The sequence below is a fragment of the Gorilla gorilla genome, chromosome 23 (genome assembly GCF_029281585.2).
Source record: "Gorilla gorilla gorilla isolate KB3781 chromosome 23, NHGRI_mGorGor1-v2.1_pri, whole genome shotgun sequence".
Classification (NCBI taxonomy): Eukaryota; Metazoa; Chordata; class Mammalia; order Primates; family Hominidae; genus Gorilla; species Gorilla gorilla.
In genome coordinates this window covers 22,540,072-22,561,825 of record NC_086018.1, presented here as the reverse complement: position 1 = coordinate 22,561,825, position 21,754 = coordinate 22,540,072, and the positions used below count along the sequence as shown (strand labels likewise).

The window sequence follows — 21,754 nt, the reverse complement described above, 5'->3', positions numbered from 1 at the left end:
ATGCAATCACTTTCTTATTGTAAAATAAACAATTTACTTTTCCAGGACTTTCTGCCTCCCTGCTCCCTTTTTTTTTTTTTTTCAAACAATCTTGAATCCTTTGTCATGAGTCAGTTGCCAAGAGAAGCCTGTTTGTTGGTTTGAGAGCAGTTCATGCAGACACAGACCGCTTCCTCTGAGAATTCATTTGCTTCCCCAGGATGGAATCTGGCTGGGCCTCTGACCTTGCTGGTCACGTGGGCCGGGGCCTCCATCAGTCATACCCTGGACTCCTATCTGTGTCTAAACACCACGCCCCACCCCCAACTGCATGGCAGCCACTCGCATAGCACTCTGGGAGGGCTGTGGGCATGAGCAGCGAGGACTCCATCAGCAGCTCCCCCAGATAAGCCCTGCTAATGAGGGGGCTTGCGAAGCAGCTTTGATGTGCTGGTAAATCCAGGTGCAAAACAGAACTCAAGTTAAGGCCTCCGCACAGCACTGCGTTCTAACTGTGAAGGATTCTTACTCTAGTGTCCTGTGTGGAGGTATTGGAATTGTCCATTGCTAAGACTCAGAGGAGAAAAGCACTTCGCATCGCAGGACTTGGAGCACCGGTGCTGAGGCAACCCTTCATTCATTCGTCAGATGTGTGTTAAGGCCCAGGGCAGGGGTCAGGGATTCTCCTCTCACACAGCACGTGGGTGGCAGGACCAACACCGGGTCTGACCTCCCAGCTGGGGGCACAGGCTGCTAACCCCAGGCCTGGAATCTGTCAGATGCCCTTCCCGTGCTGACTTGACTTAGACAGGCCTCCTGACCTTCCCGCAAAGATCATGTGTGATTCGCAGGGGTTCTGGCCGCTTGAAAGGTTCCTGAGAAAGTACATGCAATGAGGACAGAGCTTGCAGAGGGAGGACAGGCATGCAGAAGGCTCTGTGTGCAGCCCCAGACCTGGGTACCTTCGTCACCGTCCTCACCCCACTTCCGGGTGTGCAGATAGGGAGCAGGTCTCCTGTGTTATGGCCCAAGCAGGGCTGTTAGGACGCTGAGAACATTCCCTCCTCCCGCAGGAGAGAGAGGTCCAAGGTGCCCTACATCGTGCGCCAGTGCGTGGAGGAGATCGAGCGCCGAGGCATGGAGGAGGTGGGCATCTACCGCGTGTCCGGTGTGGCCACGGACATCCAGGCACTGAAGGCAGCCTTCGACGTCAGTGAGTGTCGGCCTGCGCAGGACGGGATGGAGGTGTGGGCAGTGGTGTCCGCGATGAGATCTCAGAGTGCTCCATGGCCCAGGCATGTCACATCCTTCTCTGTGTCTTTTCTTCATTTACTGTTGTATTATTTTAAAAAAAGAGAAAACAAGAGTTGTACAAACAGCTTCCATAGGAGCCAGTTTTTACACCATCGTACCCACTCATGCCACTTGGTGGAGTGGACCAGGGGCTTCTGTGGGGACTTGGCCTTCCTGCCTTGGGGGTGGACAGGAGGTGGAAGCCCAGGACTCAGTGCGGTCTGTCCACTGCCCTGTATGAGGATGTGGTGGGCAGAGGGCACTGATGAAATTCAGCGCAGGCCGGGGCTGCAGCATCTCCGCCTCCATCTCACCAACCCTCACAGGCTTTGAAGGACCCAGACCTGCCTCAAATGCCAGGGGAGGGCACTGAGACCCCAGAGGGTCCTTCCCAGCATCTTCAAAGCAACAGGATTTTGTGCCTGCAGACCCTTCTTTGCAGCACACACCACCCACCCTGACCAGGACCCCTAGAATGCCCAGCATCCCTGGGAGGGCCCTGTGGTAGTTTCAGCTCCCTCTGGGGGCCCAGAATGAACCTGGCCTGTGGTGAGGATGTAAGCACCAATGGCCAATTGGGTCCAAAGGAAGACGCCAGTTCAAACACTGAAACCAATCAGATTCTCCCACGGCCTTCCTGCTATCAGAAGACACTGGTGCAGGGGTGGTTGCCATGTACAGGGCAGAGCCACCCAATCCCCACGCAGGCACTGTGTCCTGCCACGCTGGCCTCCTCCTGGCCATCACATCAGGCCAAGCAGGGGAGAGGAATGGGAATGCCCACGCACCCCTATCAACTCTGCAGACACAGAACCATGCACAGCTCTTGGGAGGAGTCAGATGAGCTGCTCAAAGCCCAGGAGGGACCCACACAGTGGTCAGCATGGCAGGGACGGTGCTTTAGCCAAGGCAGGGATGGTGGGTGACTCACTCAGGATCTTCAAGGAGGCCGCTGCATTTCCCTGCTCTTTCCAGATAACAAGGACGTGTCGGTGATGATGAGCGAGACGGACATGAACGCCATCGCAGGCACGCTGAAGCTGTACTTCCGTGAGCTGCCCGAGCCCCTCTTCACTGACGAGTTCTACCCCAACTTCGCAGAGGGCATCGGTGAGCACTGGAGGCCTTGGCCTCATGGGAGACGTCTCCTCCACGTGCACTGCTGCCCTCGGAGGCTGTGAAAAGCGAGGTGTGGGAACCTGAGCTGTAACCCCTCTGCCATGGTCGGCATTTTAACCCAACCTCAAAAAGCAGGGGACCAGAACCGAGCCTGTCCTGGAAGCCCTTGCCCATCCCCAGAGGGCTCCCCATCCCTATTCCTCAAGGAGGCCAAGTGGGTGAAATGGTCAGCACTGCCGTGCTGTGGGGTCCTAAAGTCTGCTGTCCTCCTTCCTGCAGACCAGGGCTAAACACTGGTGCCCAGGTGCTCTTGCCATGGGTCCTGGTCCAGCCAAGCATGGTTTCAAACATGACCTGACCCTTAGTCAACCTGGAGGCTGATGTCTATAGTGGGTGCTGGTGCGTGCAGCACCTGTGGCCTCTGCATCACCCTTGGGGCAGGTCTGCCTCCCGGGCCCATGCGCAGAGGACCTGGTCTCCCAGCCTGCAGGTGTCCCTGTGGTGTCCAGGACGACGAGGGGGTCTCTGCGTACTTGGTGGGGCTGGGACCCTCCCACTTCCCACCTCCTTGTGTCCCTCACTCCCCTGTTTCATTCCATGCTGAGCCTCCCCTGCCTTGGGCTCCTCTGGGGAGGGGGTGGTGGCAGGAGTTGTCCAAGGGCAGCTCTGCCCACGAGCAGCTGCTCTAGCGGCTCCTCCTGCTGCTGTTCACCGGGTGCTGCTGACCCCTGCGAGGTAGAGAAAAGGCGTTCAGGTGGTTCACACCCCACACAGGTGCCCCTCACAGGGTCCTCACTGGTGGCCAGCGCTGTGGGTGTGACGATGATGACAAGCCTAAACTGCGCAAGGACTCGTGTCCCGGGTGCTCCGTGTGACCACCTCGGGAGAGGTCTCCGGCTTGTCGTAACCCAGAGGAGTAACCCACTGCCTCCTGCAGCTCTCTCAGACCCAGTTGCAAAGAAGAGCTGCATGCTCAACCTGCTGTCGTCCCTGCCGGAGGCCAACCTGCTCACCTTCCTTTTCCTTCTAGACCACCTGGAAAGGTAGCCCAGCTCTCTTGTGGCTGCCCAGGACTCCAGGTCTCCAGGCCGTTGGGGTGCCCCTCTGCTCCCACCAGACCCCCAGCACCAAGGACCTTTTCCCCCGACCCCTGTCTGCAGTAGCTCACTGCTTCTAAGGACTAGCACCACTGCCACCCCACCCCTGCCTCTCCTCTTTGCCACCCTCCTCCCTCTGCACTGTGGCCTTAACAAAGAGCTCAGAGCTTTGGCCGTGGCCAGCAGTGCACTTGGACCCCCCTCTTCCCTCCCAAGCACATCATGAAGACCTCCCCATCAGCCCAGAGCTGGCCCCTTGTCCTGGGCCACTGAGACCCAGAAGTACCAAGGCTGGAGTCAGCTTGCAGCACAGCCAGGGTCGAGGTCACTCCCTCCCTGAGGACTCTAGCACGGCACAGCCCCTCTGCCTCTCTCCTGGTGGTGGCGTTGAAACAGCACCCTCTGCTTCGGTCCTCTACAGGGTGGCAGAGAAGGAGGTGGTCAATAAGATGTCCCTGCACAACCTCGCCACTGTCTTTGGCCCCACGCTGCTCCGGCCCTCCGAGAAGGAGAGCAAGCTCCCTGCCAACCCCAGCCAGCCCATCACCATGACTGACAGCAGGTCCTTGGAGGTCATGTCCCAGGTATGGGAAGACAGTCTCCAGCCCATGCAACCCCAGCCTGACAGAGGTGGTCTCTGCCTGCCCCACCCCCAGTCCTGCCCATCTTCCGACTTGCATTGTATGTGGTGGTGGCTGAGATTCAGAGAGAGGGACTTGCCTAGGTTTGCATGGATGGGAGTGATAGGGGGTGCCCAGGCCACCTCCTGGTCCTGCTGGTGCACCTTGCTGGGGGCTTAAAACCACCCCAAGTGTTCGGGTGTGGTGGCTCATGCCTGTAATCCCAGCACTTTGGGAGGCCGAGGCAGGACAACCGAACCCAGGTGTTTGAGACCAGTCTGGGCAATGTAGCAAACCCCATCTCCAGAAAAAATACAAAGAAAAATTAGGCAGGCACTGTGGCACACATCTGTAATCCTAGGTATCTGGGAGGCTGACTCAGGAGGATTGCTTGAGCCCAGGAGTTAGAGGCTGCAGTGATCCATGATGGAGCCACTGTACTCCAGCCTGGGGGACAGAGCAAGGCCCTGTGCATCTCTAAAATAAATAACCACCCCCCACCCAACAAGTCATGCCTTGTCAGGACCCCACCCCACCCCCGTCTCACTGTAAGGGGTTCATGACACCAGCAGGGGTTTCTAGCACCTGAGGTGGACTTGGGGGCTTGGGCCCCAAAGACCTCCCCACCAGCAGCTGTGAGCCCCCCTCTGAGCCACTCTCCTCTTCCCCACTCTGCGAGGGCAGGTCGAGGTGCTGCCGTACTTCTTGCGGCTGGAGGCCATCCCTGCCCTGGACAGCAAGAGACAGAGCATCCTGTTCTCCACCGATGTCTAAAGGTCCCAGTCCATCTCCTGGAGGCGGACAGATGGCCTGGAAACCTCTGGCTAATCGGGCCATCTGTAGAGTGGGAATCAAGATTTTCTGAGGCATCCTTGGGCTACCCCCAGGTGTCAGGCCATCTGCCAAGAGACAGCGGCCCAAAGCAGAAGGACAGGTGGCCTGGGCAGATCCCGCCCAGGTCTGAAAGCCCCAGGCTGGCCTCAGACTGTGGGTTTTTTATGTGGCCACCCGAGGGCGCCCCAAGCCAGTTCATCTCAGAGTCCAGGCCTGGCCCTGGGAGACAGGGTGAAAGCAGTGGTTTTTATGAACTTAACTTATAGAGTCTAAAAGATTTCTACTGAATCACTTGTCAAGAAGCGCCCTCTCTGGGGAGAAGGGAACGTGACCGGATTCCCTCACTGTTGTATCTTGAATAAACGCTGCTGCTTCATCCTGTGGGGGCCGTGGCCCTGTCCCTGTGTGGGTGGGGCCTCTTCCATTTCCCTGACTTAGAAACCACACTCCACTTAGAACAGGGTTTGAGAGGCTTAGTCAGCACTGGGTAGCATTTTGACTCCATTCTTGGCTTTCTTCTTTTTCTTTCCAGAAGGATTTTTGTGCAGAAATGGGTCTTTTGTTGCCGTGTTAGTCCTCCTTGGAAGGCAGCTCAGAAGGCCCGTGAAATGTCGGGGGACAGGACCCCCAGGGAGGGAATCCCAGGCTACGCACTTTAGGGTTCGTTCTCCAGGGAGAGCGACCTCGTCCCCCAATCCTGACCGCCCTTCCGGCCCACGCTCTCCTGTTTGGCTTCCACAGGCCTGGACTTCTCTGGCTTCTCTGCCCACACACTCCCTGCCCCCAGTGTCCCTGCCCCTGCCCCTGCCCCAGCACAGGTGACTTCATTTCTGTCCTCTCAGCTCAGTGGACTCGCTCAACTTTTGTATAAGTCTCCACTTGGTGGCAGCAGCTTGCTGATGACTTGTTTTAAAACTTTCATCCTAAATAACCTTTTGATGCTTGAATATTTTTAAGTTTTATACATAGTTTCTAATTTTTTCCTCAACAGATCCAGATACCTAATAAGATGCTGGAATGTAATCCCTGGACAATCCGTGTCCTGGCAGCATTTGGTCTTCCTCTAAGCGCCTGGCTCCGCTGTTCTCAGGAGTGGGTTCTGAAGTCTCTGGAGAACAGGATCCGTGGAGGGTTAGGAAGGGGCCAGGCCTAGAGATGGGAGACTCCCTCCCGGAGCAGGTGGAGGCACAGGACCATTCGCTACCCTATCTGCCGACACCTGCGGGGGAGCCCAGGCATTCTTTGTAAGCCCTCCTGACCACCTGGCTCAAAGAAAACAGAAGCATGGAGGCCGCCAAGTATTTTCAAGAAATAATCCCTTGAACATGGCATCACTTTTTTAGAAAGAGGGGCTTGGGGCAGGCAGAGGAGAGAAGGGAGAGCAAACTGAGAGCCAAGTTTCCAGACGGTCCTGCAGGAGGAGAGGATGCAGCTGCCCAGAGGGAAGCAGGATCACATTTAAGGAAGTGTGTGGGGTCCCTGGATGACACCAGCACCCAGTGGGGCTCTGTCTGGCAACCGCTCCCAAGGTGGGAGGAGTGGGTGTCCCCTGTGTGTCAGTGGGCAGCTCCTGTTGAACCCGCAGCTCACTGGGGAGCCTGACAGTGGGGCCATGCGCCTGACACTCCTCTCTGCTTGTGGACCTGGCAAGGCAGGGAGCAGAAAACAGAGCCACTTGAAGGCTTTCTGTCTGCGTCTGTGTGCAGTGTGGATTTAGTTGTGCTTTTTTCTTGCTGGGAGAGCACAGCCACCATTTACAAGCAGTGTCACCCTCATGGGTGGCAAGGACAGAACAGGAGCCTCTGCTCTCTGTACCTATCTGGGCCCGGTGGGCTCCCCTGTCCTGGCTTCCATCTCTGTCTCAGCGACCATTCAGCCCTGCACAGGAACACATATTGCTTAGAAAAGCCAAATCCAGCCCTTGTCTCTGCCTCCTCTGGTCTCATGATGTGCATCTATTACCTTGAAACTGGAAACCAGTCTATCAATGTCTGTGCCAATTTTTTATTCCCTCCCCAACCTCCTTCCCCATACGACTTTTTATTTATGTAAGATGTGTGCTGTCTAATGATGGGATGACCACACTTTTCCATGTTCTAAAAGTGCTCCTCTCCCGCAGGGTCCCAGGGCTGGTGGTTGCTTTGGGTCTACAGCTACGTCTTACCCACCTCCTGCCTCAAAAGCCTGTGTGGTGGCAAAGCCGGTGTGGGGCTGGGGAACGCAGCGTTCTCCAGGAGGGGGACCCGGCTCTCCTTCTGCAATGCAGGCAAAGGCCTAGATGCCAGTGTGACCTCCCACAAGGCATGGCTTCCAGACTCCCCGACCAGAAGTGATGCTGTTTTGCCTCGGGCCCTGGGTTTGAAGCAGCCTGGCTTTCTCTTGGTAAGTGGCTGGTGTCTTAGCAGCTGCAATCTGAGCTCAGCCACCTACCCACCACCGTGGCCGACACTTTCATTAAAAAGTTTCCTGAGATGACTTGTGTGCATGTTGATTTCATGATCAGCGCCGCTGGGAAGAACCCCAGAGCCGGTGGGGTGGGGCTGGAAGCAGCAGGTGCAGTGATGGGGCTGGGTGCCCCGGAGTCCTTAGTGCTCAATCAGGCCAAGGTGGCCAAGCCCAGGCTGCAGGGAAGGCCGGCCTGGGGGGTGTGGGTGAGCACAGGCAGGCACCAGCTGGGCAGTGTTAGGATGCTGGAGCAGCATCCGTAACCCCACTGAGTGGGGTAGTCTGGTTGGGGCAGGGACCGCTATTGCTTTAGCAGAGAGAGATGATCCCCACTGCGGAGAGGCTGTTCTGACTCTGCAGGTGGGACAGGGACAGATGGCCACCAGGGTGACCCGGCTGGTCTTCCTTTGCTACGCTAAGCCCTGGGACATGGAGGATTCCCGCCACACACAGCCTGGGCCCGGGTTCTTACCTGTGGCCACCGCTCTGGCACGAGCTCCTCAGTCTTGGGTGGTTTCTGCCTGGTCCGGGATTTGGTGTTCCTGCTGAGTCCAGCCTTTCTACCACCTCCGCATGGGCCGTGGGTGGTGTTGTCAGCTGCCTCCCGCCTTGGCTTCAGTAGCTCACCCAGCTTACAGGGGAGCTGCCCTGGGCTGGAGATGGGCATGCACCCTGGGTCCTACTTTGAATGAATGCAGCTTGAGGAGAGCCGGCCATATACACTGGGCCACAGGTTACCCTCGGCAATGCCCACATCAGCCGTCAGCCTGAGCCTCCCCAGGAGAGCAAGGCTCACACGACAAAGGCTGCCCGTGGCCAATGAGGTGGCTGAGCCCAGCCAGAACCTTTCTCGGACTCCCGGGATGTGGCTCTGCTCGTGAGCTGCCTGGTCAGCTCTCTCGGGGTGAGAGGGGCTTGTCACACGGGCCCCTGCCTGCAGTGTGACCCTTCTCAGCTTCTCTCAGCAGCCCTGCCTGCAGAGTGTCACCACCACCATGATCATTTCCCTGACACTGCGAGGGTGGGGGGACGTCCTGGGTAGAGACAGGGCCCGTGGCAGCAGCAGGCTCAGGGGCGCCCTACACTGGTGGGCTGGGGACCTGGTGGAGACCACACCAAGGGCTGGACAAGGGGATGAGCCTCCACCCTGGCCTCTCTGCAGGCCTCAGCAGCCCCTCCCACAGGCAGAAGGGTTGACACTGGGTTCTGCCCTCACTGCAAGAGCTGCAAGTGCCACGTGCTGTTCTGCCCAATCTGGTGTCTGCAGGTGAGGACAGGGCTGCCGCTGGCCCGTTCCTGAGTGTTCAGCACCTAAGGGTGACAGCACTGTCTGTCCCTACCCTCCCGGTCCTGTTTGAAGATCAAACCCATGCTCACAGGCCAATTTTTTTTTCTTTTAGAGACAGGGTCTCACTTTGTCACCCAAGCTGGAGTGCAGTGGTGCGATTATAGCTCAATGCAGCCTCCAATTCCCGGACTCAAGGGAACTTCCTGCCTCAGCCTGCCAAGTAGCTTGGACTATAGCTGTGTGTTTTATTATTATTTTGTAGACATGGGGTCTGGCTATGTTGTCCAGGCTATTGTCAAAATTCCCGGCCTCAAGCAATCCTCCCGCCTCGGCCTCTCAAAGGTTGGGATTACAGGTGTGAGGCAAGGCACCCAGCTCAGCCACAGAGCCCTATTGCATCTCTCTTACTAGGAGCAAGAGCTGACTGCCCCCTCATCCCCATTCCAGAGTGTTGGGGCTGTGTTGAGCCGAGGCCGGGCCACTGGCATGGCCCAGGGAGCGGGATCATTCACTGCTGCCCCAAATCTGAGATCATTCCACCTTGACAAGACTTCCTCATCCAATCCCTTTACTTGACAGCTGGGGAAGCCAATGCACACAGAGCATCCCCAGCTCACTCGGGGTCTCAGAGCTGATCCATGAGCGGAGGCTGAGATCCTGGGATCTTGTCCCCCAGCCTCCCTGCAAGCTTACTCCCTTTCTGCTGGAAGAGATGGGGCCGGACCTCGACCAGCAGCCCTGGCCTGGACATGACTGTGCTCATGCAGGTATTGAGGCCGAGACACCCTGGCATCATATGTTTTTCTATTTTCTTTTTTTTGAGACGGTGTCTCACTCTGTCACCCAAGCTGGAGTGCAGTGGCATGATATTGGCTCACTGCAACCTCTGCCTCCCGGTTAAAGTGATTCTCCTGCCTCAGCCTTCCAAGTAGCTGGGCCTACAGGCTTGTACCATCACGCCTGACTAATTTGTACATTTTTACTAGAGACGGGGTTTCCCCATGTTGGCCAGGCTCGTGTCGAACTCCTGACCTCAAGTGATCCACCTGCCTTGGCCTCCCAAAGTGCCAGGATTACAGGCATGAGCCATGGCGTCACTTAAATGTAGTGAGAGGCCGGGCACAGTGGCTCATGCCTGTAATCCCAGTACTTTGAGAGGACGAGGCTGTCAGATCACCTAAGGTCAGGAGTTCGAGACCAGCCTGGCCAACATGGTGATACCGTGTCTCTAAAAAAAATAGAAAAAAAATATCCCTGCGTGGTGGTGAGTACCTGTAGTCCCAGTTACTCAGGAGGCTGAGGCATGAGAATCGCTTAAACCTCGGAGGCAGAGGCTGCAGTGAGCTGAGATGGTGCCACTGCACTCCAGCCTGGGTGACAGAGCAAGACTTTGTCTCTAAATAATTAAATAAATAAATATGGCCGAGCATGGTGCCTTAGGCCTGTAGTCCCAACACTTTGGGAGGCTGAGGCAGGTGGTTCATGAGGTCAGGAGCCCGAGACCAGCCTGGCCAAGACGGTGAAACACTGTCTCTACTAAAAATATAAAAAGTAGCCAGCTGTGGTGGCAGGCACCTGTAATCCCAGCTACTTGGGACACTGAGGCAGGAGAATCACTTGAAACTGGAAGTCAGAGGTTGCAGGGAGCCGAGATTGCACCACTGCACTCTAGCCTGGGCGATGGAGCAAGACTCCGTCTCAAATAAATAACTTAATAAATACAGAGCAAGATTCCATCTTAAATAAATAAATAAATAAACATACACCTGTAATTCTAGCAGTTCGGGGGGCTAAGACAGGTCGATCACCTGAGGTCAGGAGTTCGAGACCAGCCTGACCAATATGGCAAAACTCCATCTCTACTAAAAATACAAAAATTAGCCAGGCGTTTTGACGTGTGCCTGCGGTCCCAGCTACTTGGGAGGCTGAGACAGGAGAATTGCTTGAACCCAAGAGGTGGAGGTTGCAGTGAGCCGAGATCTCGGCTGCACTTCGGCCTGGGTGACAGAGTGAGACTGTCTCAAAAGGAATAAAAAAAATACAAAATAAAAAATATGTAGTAAGATCGCAGAGTCGTGCCGCGGAAGCGTGCTGGTCCTATCCATGTAGTGAAGGCTGATTTCATACACAAATGTCACAAGAACTTTTTTTCTTTTCCTTTTTTTTGAGACGGAGTCTCGCTCTGTCACCCAGGCTGGAGTGCAGTGGCACGATCTCAGCTCACTGCAAGCTCTGCCTCCCGGGTTTATGCCGTTCTCCTGCCTCAGCCTCCCAAGTAGCTGGGACTACAGGCCTGTGCAGCAGATGCAGGTGGGCCACTAGGCCCAGGCAGTCTTGGGACTTGTGTGTCTCCTGCTGTGCATCCATACTGGGTGCTTTAGAAACGGCAGGCAGACCAGAAGCCCCTGTTGCAAGTGAGGACAAAGTGTGGGAAGGCCGTGAGGGTCTGCAGTCCGAGATGGCCTGGTCCTCAACCTGCAGTGCACTGTTGATGCACTGGAATGCCGCCTCCTTCTCCCGGTCCAGGTCTTCAGCAGGGACCCGGTACCCCATCTCTAAGGGAGGTGGCAGCATCAAAGAAAGGCTCCCCTCGCCTGCGTGGCAGCAGGGGAAACTTGCGTCTACGGGGCCTAGAGGCCTGGGATCTGGGGGAGCCACCCCTGGGGGCGAGTGTCTGCCCTGGTGCTGTATCTGCCATCTTTTCACACTGGGTGTGACCCGAAGAGACAGCCTGAGGTCCGTCCTCACTCACTGTGTTTGAGGAACTGAGGGTCAGCTGGCAGTGGGATGAGGCTGGCCCCCTCCTCCGCTTTAGTTCCGGGAGGCCTCCCGTAGAGCTGTAGGGGCTCGAGATGGCCTTTCGTTTGGGGCACGAGCTGGTCCGGGAGGTCTGGGATCTCTGGTTCTGACCTCTGGGCACCTGCTGCAGCTGTGGCTGAGGCCCAGAAATGTGAAGGGCCTCCATCCACTCCAGTAGTGACCCCAACGTGGGGTTCAATGTGGAGGGGGGAGGGGCTGCTGCGGCAGCTGCAGGAGCAGAAGTGCCACGCCTTGTTCTTCTCATGCCCGCATCCATGCTTGCAGCTGGGAAGGGGGCAGGAATCAGCGAGGTGACCTGGGCTGAGTCCTGGGAATGGGAAGAGGTGGCAGGAAGGGGATCTGAGGAGGAGAACAGGGGGCCTGGTGGTCTGTGCTTCTTCCCAGACATGGGAGCTGTAGAGGGGACCCCTGCAGCAGATGCTAAGGGGGCCAGTAGGCCCAGGCAGTCTTGGGACTTGTGTGTCTCCTGCTGTGCATCCATACTGGGTGCTTTAGAAACCGCAGGCGGACCAGAAGCCCCTGTTGCAAGTGAGGACAAAGTGTGGGAAGGCCGTGAGGGTCTGCAGTCCGAGATGGCCTGGTCCTCAACCTGCAGCGCACTGTTGATGCGCTGGAATGCCGCCTCCTTCTCCCGGTCAAGGTCTTCAACAGGAACCCGGTACCCCAGCTCTAAGGGAGGTGGCAGCATCAAAGGCTCCCCTCGCCTGCGTGGCAGCAGGGGAAACTTGTGTGTACTGGGCCTAGAGGCCTCGGATGTGGAGGAGTCATTCCTGAGGGTGAGTGTCTGCCCTGGTGCTATATCTGCTCCCTTTTCACACTGGGTGTGACCTGAAGAGACAGCCTGAGGCCTGTCCTCACTCACTGTCTTTGAGGAACTGAGGGTCAGCTGGCAGTGGGATGAGGCTGGCCCCCTCCTCCGCTTTAGCCCCGGCAAGCCTCCCGTGGAGCTGTAGGAGCTGGAGATGGCATTTCGGTTGGTGCAGGAGCTCGTCCAGGAGGTCTGGGATGTCTGGTTAGATCTGATTTCTGACCTCTGGGCATGGAGGTCTGTCTGCAGAGGCCCGGGCCTGGGCACAAAGGGAGAGAGGCCTCCATTGTCCCGCAGGGGCCGAAATGCAGACCATGCATCCCCGGTGACCTCGGGGACCCTTCTCTGATCACCAGGATTCTCTTGGACTCTAGGGTCCTTGTCCTGCTCAGGCATCCCTGCCCCGCTCTCCTTGAGGGCCCTCAACACTATCTTCCCTGGACACAAGTCTGGGGACAGCCGGGTGTTGTGGACCCCAAAGGGGTGACTCCCGGCTCCTGGGCCCCACAGAGAGTCCATGTTCTCAGTGCAGTGGCTGAGCTGGAGGACGCCCTGGAACTCGGAGCACACAGCACTGGCTTGCTGTGGTACCTGTGCAATCAAATTGAAGGCAGGATCCCAGGAAGGACCGCAGGGCTTGCGGGATCACGGAAAACCTTCTTAGAGTTGTCTTGACACCACTGATGTCAAGTGTCCGGGTGCTTGTAGGATGGCCTGCCACTCAGTCCACGGGCAGGAGCAACGGGGAGATCCCACAAGCAAAGTGAACTGGGGGATGGGCTGAACGGGCTCCAGGCAACTGAGCCCTACTGGCAGGTCCTCGGCCTGGGCCCGAACAGGAAGGAGGGGCACAGAGTGCCCAGGTAACCGCTCCTGGGAGCAGTGGGGAACCGTCGGTTGCTTGAACTCTCGAGAGCTGGGCTCTGAGCGTCCTCGTCCAGCCGCCAACTCGGCCAAAGGCTAAGCCAGCAGTTTCTTCTGTTGCCGGGCAACGCGCCTTTTAAACCTGAGGGAGCGGGCGCGTGAGCACATAATGGCGCCCGTGACAGAGCGAGCTTAACGGATTAATAAGCGCAGCCAGGTACCCGCGCCAGGCACTTGCTGGCAATGGCGGGAGGCGGACGTGGGGGGTCATGCAATAGGTACTGGAAGGAGAGAGGCGGGCACAAAGGTCGCGGGAGGAACAGGTGCCCACAATGGCTGCAGATCTGCCGGTGGATCACTGAAGATTCCTGCTCTCCTGCTGAGGTGGAGATTGCAGTGAGCTGAGATCGCACCATTGCACTCCAGCCTGGGCAACAAGTGCAAAACTCAGTCTCCAGATAAAAAAAAGAAAAAGAAAAAAAAGAGGCCGGGCGTGGTGGCTTATGCCTATAATCCTAGCACTTTGGGAGGTCGGGGCGGACGGATCACGAGATCAGGAGTTGGAGACCAGCCTGGCCAACATAGTGAAACCCCGTCTCTAGTAAAAATACAAATTTAGTCAGACATGGTGGCACGCGCCTGTAGTCCCAGCTACTCCGGCGGCTGAGACAGGAGAATCACTTGAACCCGGGGGCGGGCGGGGAAGGGATTGTGATGCGCCGAGATCGCGCCACTGCACTCCAGCCTGAGCAACAGAGCCAGACTCTTTTTTTTTTTTTTTTTTTTTTGAGACGCAGTCTCCCTCTGTCGCCCAGGCTGGATTCCAGTGGCCTGATCTCGGCTCACCGCAAGCTCCGCCTACCGGGTTCACGCCATTCTCCTGCCTCAGCCTCTGGAGTAGCTCGGACTACAGGCGCCCGCCACCACACCCGGCTAATTTTTTGTATTTTTTAGTAGAGACGGGGTTTCACCGTGTTAGCCAGGATGGTCTCGATCTCCTGACCTCGTGATCAGCCTGCTTCGGCCTACCAAAGTGCTGGGATTAAAGGCGTCAGCCACCGCGCCGGGCCGAGACTCTGTCCTAAAAAAAAGGCCGGGAGCGGTGGCACTTTGGGAGGTGGAGGCGGAAGCGGGCGGATCACGATGTCAGGAGTTGGAGACCAGCCTGGCCAACATAGCGAAACCCCGTCTCTACTAAAACTACAAAAAATTAGCCGGGCGTGGTGGCGGGCGCCTGTAGTCCCAGCTACTCCGGAGGCTGAGGCAGGAGAATGGCGTGAACTCGGGAGGCGGAGCTTGCAGTGACCCGAGATCTCACCACTGCACTCCAGCCTGGGTGACAGTGCGAACCTCCGTCTCAAAAAAAAAAAAAAAAAAAAAGAGAGAGAGAGAGACAGAGAGAAAAAGGTTTATTGATTTAATGAACTTTTATGCCTGTGTTCTTCAATTTGCTTAGGAAACAACCACACTTGAGAGCTGGGACTGTGGCCCTGATTGTGGACATGAAATATGTGGTTTCTTGGAAAAACTAGACACTGAATAATTACGATTTAGTTGAGCTAGAAATCCATTTGATTTCTTCCATATGTTTCCAAAATTTTCATCCTTTTTTTTTTTTGACATGGAGTTTTGCTCTTGTCCCCCAGGCTGGAGTGCAATGGCGCGATCTCAGCACCTGCTGGCAATGGCGGGAGGCTAGGGGACGCCCGCAGGATAGGTACTGGAAGAAGGGGCGCGCGCACAAAAGACATGGGAAGACCTGGCGCGCACAATGGCTGCAGATCCGCCAGTGGATCACTGACGATTCCTGCTCTCCTGCTGAGGCGGGGATTGCAGTGAGCTGAGATCACACCATTGCACTCCAACCTGGGCAACAAGAGCGAAACTTCGTCACACACACACACACACACACACACACACACGAAAGAAAAAGAAAAAATAGTGGCCAGGCGTGGAGGCTCACGCATCCCAGCACTTTGGGAGGTCGGGGCGGGCGGATCACGAGATCAGGAGTTGGAGACCAGCCTGGCCAACATAGTGAAACCCCGTCTCTAGTAAAAATACAAATTTAGTCAGACATGGTGGCACGCGCCTGTAGTCCCAGCTACTCCGGCGGCTGAGACAGGAAAATCACTTGAACCCGGGGACGGGGAAGGGATTGTGATGCGCCGAGATCGCGCCACTGCACTCCAGCCTGGGCAACAGAGTCAGACTCTCTCTTTTTTTTTTTTTTTTTTTTTGAGATGGAGTCTCCCTCTATCGCCCAGGCTGGATTCCAGTGGCCCGATCTCGGCTCACCGCAAGCTCCGCCTACCGGGTTCACGGCATTCTCCTGCCTCAGCCTCTGGAGTAGTTGGGACTACAGGCGCCCGCCACCACACCCGGCTAATTTTTTGTATTTTTAGTAGAGACGGGGTTTCACCGTGTTAGCCAGGATGATCTCCATCTCCTGACGTCGTGATCCCCCTCCCAAAGTGCTGGGATTACAGGCCTCGGCCTCCCAAAGTGCTGGGATTACAGGCGTGAGCCACCGCGCCCGGTGTTGAAACTCTCTTGAGGCATTTTCTTCGGCCTTCGGGTCCATCCTCTGTCTCCTCCTTGACCTCCTCACCTCCTCGCCACTGCCTTGGGGATCTTGGCCAGGCTCATGGCATCCAGCAGCCACTCAGTGTCAATACCTCCATGTTCATCTCTCAGCCCGCCCTTGCCCGTGAACCCATGCTTATTTATTTATTTTTTTTATACGTGCACCCATGCTCTTCAGGTCTGATGAAGTATCCAAAATCAAGCTCCTGACCATCCCCAAACCTGCCCCTTCTGCAGGGTTTACCTCGCTAGTCGGCGCCATCCTTGATTCTTCTCTTTCTCCCACCCAGGCCATCATCTCTTGCCTGGTGGATACCCACAGCCTCCCCTTTGGGCTTTATCCTTATCCCCGTCATAGCTGCCAGAGGGACCCTGTGAAAACACTCCCCAGCCTGCTCATTCCTCTGCCCTAAGCCTGCATGGCACAGAGCAAAAGCCAGTTGTTATGGGACCTAGGAGGTCCTGTGGGATGGGCCCCAGCCTGCATCTTCATCCTCTTCTCCCCACCCCACTCCATTCACTCTCTGCCTATCGCTCACCAGCCTATACCACCTGCCTCAGGGCCTTTGCACTGACCATTTAGGCCACATTCCAGGCTCTTTTCACACGTTGCCTCCTCTGAGAAGCCCTCCCTGACCACTCTGCCCATACCTCATGCCTCTTGATTCCCCTTACCTGGCTTGTGGTTTCAGCACTTTCCCTGTGTGTGTTTGTTTTTCTTGGCATGAGGGCAGGACCTAAGTGTCTGTTCCCCGTTGATTCCCCAGTGCCAGGCATGCAGTGCAAACTTTAGAAATATTTTTTGCATGAAGGAATGAGTGATTGAATGCAGCAAGGGTCTGGAGGCTGAGGACCAGGCAGACAGACATTCAGAGTCGCTGGAACGCGACAGAGACAGGGAGCCAGACTGGCCATGCAAGGTCCTGGGCCTGCCCTTGGGTCCTGGGGAGCCACGGAAGGTTGTGGCTGCCAGAGGGTTGCGGTCAGAGTCACAGTCAAGGGCCTTCTGAGACCTGTGCCCCCTCCCCACCCTCCCTCCCCACCTCCTCAGGCCAGCTCTGGGGTCTCGGCAGGTGGTCCGCAACATGACCTCTGAGTTCTTCGCTGCCCAGCTCCGGGCCCAGATCTCTGACGACACCACTCACCCGATCTCCTACTACAAGCCCGAGTTCTACACGCCGGTTGATGGGGGCACTGCTCACCTGTCTGTCGTCGCAGAGGACGGCAGTGCTGTGTCCGCCACCAGCACCATCAACCTCTAGTAGGGGCTGCTGGGCCACCTGGGTGGGAAAGGGCCAGGGGCGGGTGGCCCAGGGACTGCCCACTTATCCAGTAAGGTGGCTCCATCACCTCTTTTCCTGGTGGGAAACTGAGGCCCAACCTTGGTAGCTTATCCTGGGCCTCTCAGTGAGTATGTTTGAGCCTCAGTGGGTGGATAGGGACCAGGCTGGGCCAGACAAGGTCGGGCACTGTCTGACCTGGCTGGGCGGTAGCTTTGGCTCCAAGGTCTGCTCCCCGGTCAGCGGGATCCTGTTCAATAATGAAATGGACGACTTCAGCTCTCCCAGCATCACCAACGAGTTTGGGGTACCCCCCTCACCTGCCAATTTCATCCAGCCAGGTATGGGGTGGAGGTCCGGGGGTGGGGGACTGGGGTGGAGAGGGGCGGGTGTCCTGGGCAGGCAGCTGACGGGCATCCCTGTCTTCTCCCATCGGCCGCAGGGAAGCAGCCGCTCTCGTCCATGTGCCCGACGATCATGGTGGGCCAGGACGGCCAGGTCCGGATGGTGGTGGGAGCTGCTGGGGGCACACAGATCACCACGGCCACTGCACTGGTATGTGTCACACCTTTTCTCCCTGGCCGTGCCCATCCTGCACAGCCCCCAAGCCATGCTGATCACACTCCCATGCCCCAGGCCATCATCTACAACCTCTGGTTCGACTATGACGTGAAGCGGGCCGTGGAGGAGCCCCGGCTGCACAACCAGCTTCTGCCCAATGTCACGACAGTGGAGAGAAACATTGACCAGGTGGGCTGGGGGTTGGAGAAACTGAGTCACGGTGTGGGGCCCCAGGGCATCCTGGGCTGGAGGCCTGGATCATCACAGAGTGGACAATGGTTGGTGTCCTCTCTCTAGTGCCTGGGCCATCTGGAGCCCCTGTGCCATGAGGGCCAAGCCCCCTGCTCCAATGAGACCCAGCAGGCCCCAACCTGCTCTTCCTGATGACCTGGCCTGAAATGGCACCACCTGGGCTAAGGCCTGTGACCACACAGGTGTGGTTCAGGTGGCATCTGGAGCCCTGCTCAGGCTTCCCCTCTCCTCCCACCCCCAGGCAGTGACTGCAGCCCTGGAGACCCGGCACCATCACACCCAGATCGCGTCCACCTTCATCGCTGTGGTGCAAGCCATCGTCCACACGGCTGGTGGCTGGGCAGCTGCCTCGGACTCCAGGAAAGGCAGGGAACCTGCTGGCTACTGATTGCTCCAGGCGGACAAGGCTGACAAGCAATCCAGGGACAAAATACTCACCAGGACCAGGAAGAGGACTTTGGGGGACGGGCTTCTCCTGTGAGCAGCAGAGCAGCACAATAAATGAGGCCACTGTGCCAGGCTCCAGGTGGCCTCCCCGGCCTGTCTCCCCACTCTCTGGGCCTCAGTGTATTGTGTGTGAAATGGAGCCATCTGGCTGGGGAGGAACAGAGAGGTGGGATTCGGAGATCTTCACAATGCGGGCACTGGAACTAGCCTCAGCATCTTCAGCATGGGGAGAGCCAGGCACATGGCTGGGGGCCAGGGGAAGGTTCACACCAAGCTCTGCCCCTTCCCACCCTGATCCCTCGGACTTTGGGGCCAGGCCCTCCCTTACTGGGGCTGGGCAGTGACACTACCTAGGATCAGCCACCAGGGGGTGCCACGACCCTGGCACTTTCTTAGGCAGAGGGTGGCCAGCTGATGCTGGGAACCCGGGCGCCTTCTCAGACCCGTAGGCGTCCAGCTCACCCTGCCGATGACACTGGAGGTGAAGCTGAGGTCCGAGGAATGGGAACTGGGCAACAGGCTGGAGGAAAACATCTCGGTCAGAGCCACGCCCCTGGGGGGTTTCCAAGTTTAAGCCCAGAGTGAAACCCAAGCTTGTGATCCTCTCCAGAGGGAGGCCTGGTTCTCAGGGAACAGCAAACGGGAAGATGTCCCCAGATCCCAGGGATCAGGGCTTGGACCAGCCGGGGACGCAGCCCAGAGGGAGTGGGTCCGGAAGGAAACAGCTCGACACAGCAGCCTTCACCATCGGCAGCCCCTCCAGGCCTCCCTCAGGGCCTGCTCCCTCCTCTGTGCACAGTTCCAACACCTGGGGCAGGGTTCTGGGAAGGGCTGGTGGAGGTGGGCTGGTGGGAGGCGGTGATCACAGCCCAGCACCTGGATATCACCAGGGGCACTGGGGCCAGGGGCCAGGTGAGGCCAGGTCGGGGCTATCCTTCAGGAGCCCCGAAGACCTGGTGATTCCAAAGGGCCCATAGACAAACAGGGTTTTCTGCCTGTGGAGTCAAGTCCCACTGGGTCTGAGCTCTGGAGGGCTGTGTCTCTGGGGCTCTGCAGGGGTGAGATGGAGGTGGGCTCAAATGGTGTACAAGTCACTCCTCAATCCTTATTTTATTTATTTAATTTTTTAAAAAAAATTTAAACCAATAGAGATGGGGTCTCACTATGTTGATCAGGCTGGTCTTAACTCCTGACTTCAAGCAGTCCCCCCATCTCAGTCTCCCAAAGTGCTAGGATTACAGGGGTGAGCCACTGCACCCGGCCTCAATCCTTATTTTGGCCTGAGAGGAAAGGCCGTGGCCCCATTTGCAGGGGAGAAGACTGAAGCTGGAGGGGCAGGCCTTGCTCTGGGTTGCACAGCAGCAAGAGAAGTGGGAGCTGGCCACGAGGCTTCCTGGACCCGACACGCTGGTGGGGTACACCCTGGTTCTCCAGGTCCCATGGGGCTCAGCCCAGGACTACCTCGGGGGGTGAGGGACTTAACTCCTCTCCTTCATTCTCATCGTCCCTCCCCCCATCATTTCCTGAGGAAGGACATTCAGGGACCTGAAGGAGCGGCCTGCCCCTCCACATCTGTGGGTGTTTCTCATCAGGTGGGACAAGAGACTGAGAAAAGAAAGAGACACAGAGACAAAGTATAGAGAAAGAAAAGTGGGCCCAGGGGACCGGCGCTCAGCATACGGAGGCCCCACGCTGGCACCAGTCTCTGAGTTCCCTAGTATTTATTGATCATTATCTTTACCATCTCAGAGAGGGGGATGTGACAGGACAATATGGTAATAGTGGGGAGAGGGTCAGCAGGAAAACATGTGAACAAATGTCTCTGTGTCATAAACAAGGTTAAGAAAAAGGTGCTGTGCTTTGATGTGCATATACATAAACATCTCAATGCATTAAAGAGCAGTATTGCCACCAGCATGTCCCACCTCCAGCCCTAAGGCAGTTTTCTCCTATCTCAGTAGATGGAATATACAATTGGGTTTTACACATTCCTTTGCCCAGGGACGATCAGGAGACAGATGCCTTCCTCTTATCTCAACTGCAAAGAGGCCTTCCTTCCTCTTATACTAATCCTCCTCAGCACAGACCCTTTACGGGTGTCGGGCTGGGGGACGGTCAGGTCTTTCCCTTCCCACGAGGCCATATTTCAGACTGTCACATGGAGAGAAACCTTGGACAATACCTGGCTTTCCTAGGCAGAGGTCCCTGCGGCCTTCTGCAGTGTTTGGTGTCCCTGCTTACTTGAGATTAGGGAGTGGTGATGACTTTTAACAAGCACGCTGCCTTCAAGCATTTGTTTAACAAAGCACATCCTGCACAGCCCTTAATCCATTAAACCTTGAGTCGACACAGTACTTGTTTCTGTGAGCACAGGGTTGGGGATAGGGTTACAGATTAACAGCATCTCAAGGCAAAAGAATTTTTCTTACTACAGAACAAAATGGAGCCTCTTACGTCTACTTCTTTCTACATAGACACAGTAACAGTCTGATATCTCTTTCTTTTCCCCACAGGGACCTTCCTGGCTGTGCCTCGGGTCAGGACCAGAATGACACCCATTCTTTTCCCTGGGCCTTTGCTCGGGCGGTCCCTGCACCCTGGCCTCTGCCTGACCAGGATGGTGGGGAGAGGAGGGGGGACATCCCCCACGCTGCTGTCTCCACTGTTCCTGCTGCCCAGGCCTCTGAGCTTCCAGGACTGCAGCGGGTGGGTGGGTGGCCTGGCCTAAGCCCAGGAATGCACTTCAGCTCCTGGTAGAGCAATGTCACTGAGGCTTGGGAGTCGGGTGGGGACGGGAGGAGGCGTCCGCAGGCCCCCCTACCGTGAGAGGCAGCCGTGGGAACAGCCCACGGCCCTCTAAACAATCACTGCAGCCCAGGCTGACCAGGGGCTCTGGCCGGACATAGGGGCCTGGCAGGCTGTGTGGCCTGTAAGGACACAGTCTGTCTCTGTGCCTCAGTTTCTCTGCTGCCCAGATGGAGAGGCCCAGACTCCAGGTGTAGACATCTGGAGCAGGCAGTGTTCAGCTGGGGAGGGAGCGGGGAGGACTATGGGGGCCATGTGGGAAGGATTCCACCCCACATCACCTGCACCCCTGCTGAGCCTGGTCAACAGAGCCCCTCAGTGGGTCCTCACTCTCCTGGCTGCCTCCCATTTAGGCACCCTGAGGCCTGGGGAGAACAGAGCCAGGCCCGTGTCCCCAGAGAGGCTGCGCTGCCAGCACAGTAGTAGCAGATTTGGATTCAGGGAAGTAGACCTGCAGCCAGGGTGGGAAAGAGCTGCAGGCGGGGTGGAGCCCCCACATGGCACAGCCCCTCTCCCTGGAGGTCTATGCTGCATTTCCAGGACAGCAAGTCCCAGGGATGGATGGTGCCAGGTGCCAAGGGCTAGATGCATGGTCTGTCTGCATTCCCCACAGGGGCGTCTTGTAGTCACCAGCATTTGATGCTGTCAAGTCCCCC

At 57.0% G+C, this 21,754-nt stretch overlaps 2 protein-coding genes across 10 annotated transcripts; both read left to right on the top strand.

Moving 5' to 3' along the window:
- Window positions 1-903: 903 nt before the first annotated feature.
- LOC115931972 (breakpoint cluster region protein-like) lies at window positions 904-5,320 on the top strand. Its single transcript, XM_063704707.1, has 6 exons — window positions 904-989; window positions 1,053-1,192; window positions 2,248-2,382; window positions 3,329-3,434; window positions 3,910-4,072; window positions 4,793-5,320. Exons 1-6 carry the CDS (start codon window positions 904-906, stop codon window positions 4,880-4,882), a joined length of 720 nt encoding a protein of 239 aa, XP_063560777.1. The 3' UTR covers window positions 4,883-5,320.
- A 7,925-nt stretch (window positions 5,321-13,245) lies between these two features.
- LOC109024570 (glutathione hydrolase light chain 1-like) lies at window positions 13,246-18,391 on the top strand. Of its 9 annotated transcripts, XM_055375318.2 has the most exons (6): window positions 13,407-13,445; window positions 16,805-17,014; window positions 17,247-17,374; window positions 17,476-17,588; window positions 17,670-17,783; window positions 18,088-18,391. In XM_055375318.2, exons 1-6 carry the CDS (start codon window positions 13,411-13,413, stop codon window positions 18,232-18,234), a joined length of 747 nt encoding a protein of 248 aa, XP_055231293.1. In that variant the 5' UTR covers window positions 13,407-13,410; the 3' UTR covers window positions 18,235-18,391. The 9 variants fall into 9 exon arrangements, with proteins under 9 accessions (XP_055231286.1, XP_055231287.1, XP_055231293.1 ...); XM_055375311.1 differs by lacking the exon at window positions 13,407-13,445 and adding an exon at window positions 13,246-13,384 and having other exon boundaries at window positions 17,476-17,783; XM_055375312.2 differs by lacking the exon at window positions 13,407-13,445 and adding an exon at window positions 13,275-13,384 and having other exon boundaries at window positions 16,827-17,014; window positions 17,476-17,783.
- Window positions 18,392-21,754: the final 3,363 nt, after the last annotated feature.

Excerpts from the sequence above, each read along its gene's own strand:
- LOC109024570 (XM_055375310.2), top strand. The coding sequence starts at position 13,411 with ATGGCGGGAGGCGGACGTGGGGGGTCATGCAATAG. Across the intron at positions 17,375-17,475 it reads TGCCAATTTCATCCAGCCAG|GGAAGCAGCCGCTCTCGTCC; the intron begins GTATGGGGTGGA and ends CATCGGCCGCAG. Across the intron at positions 17,784-18,087 it reads TGGAGAGAAACATTGACCAG|GCAGTGACTGCAGCCCTGGA; the intron begins GTGGGCTGGGGG and ends TCCCACCCCCAG.
- LOC115931972 (XM_063704707.1), top strand. The coding sequence starts at position 904 with ATGCAGAAGGCTCTGTGTGCAGCCCCAGACCTGGGTACCTTCGTCACC. Across the intron at positions 990-1,052 it reads GGTGTGCAGATAGGGAGCAG|GAGAGAGAGGTCCAAGGTGC; the intron begins GTCTCCTGTGTT and ends CTCCTCCCGCAG. Across the intron at positions 1,193-2,247 it reads GAAGGCAGCCTTCGACGTCA|ATAACAAGGACGTGTCGGTG; the intron begins GTGAGTGTCGGC and ends TGCTCTTTCCAG.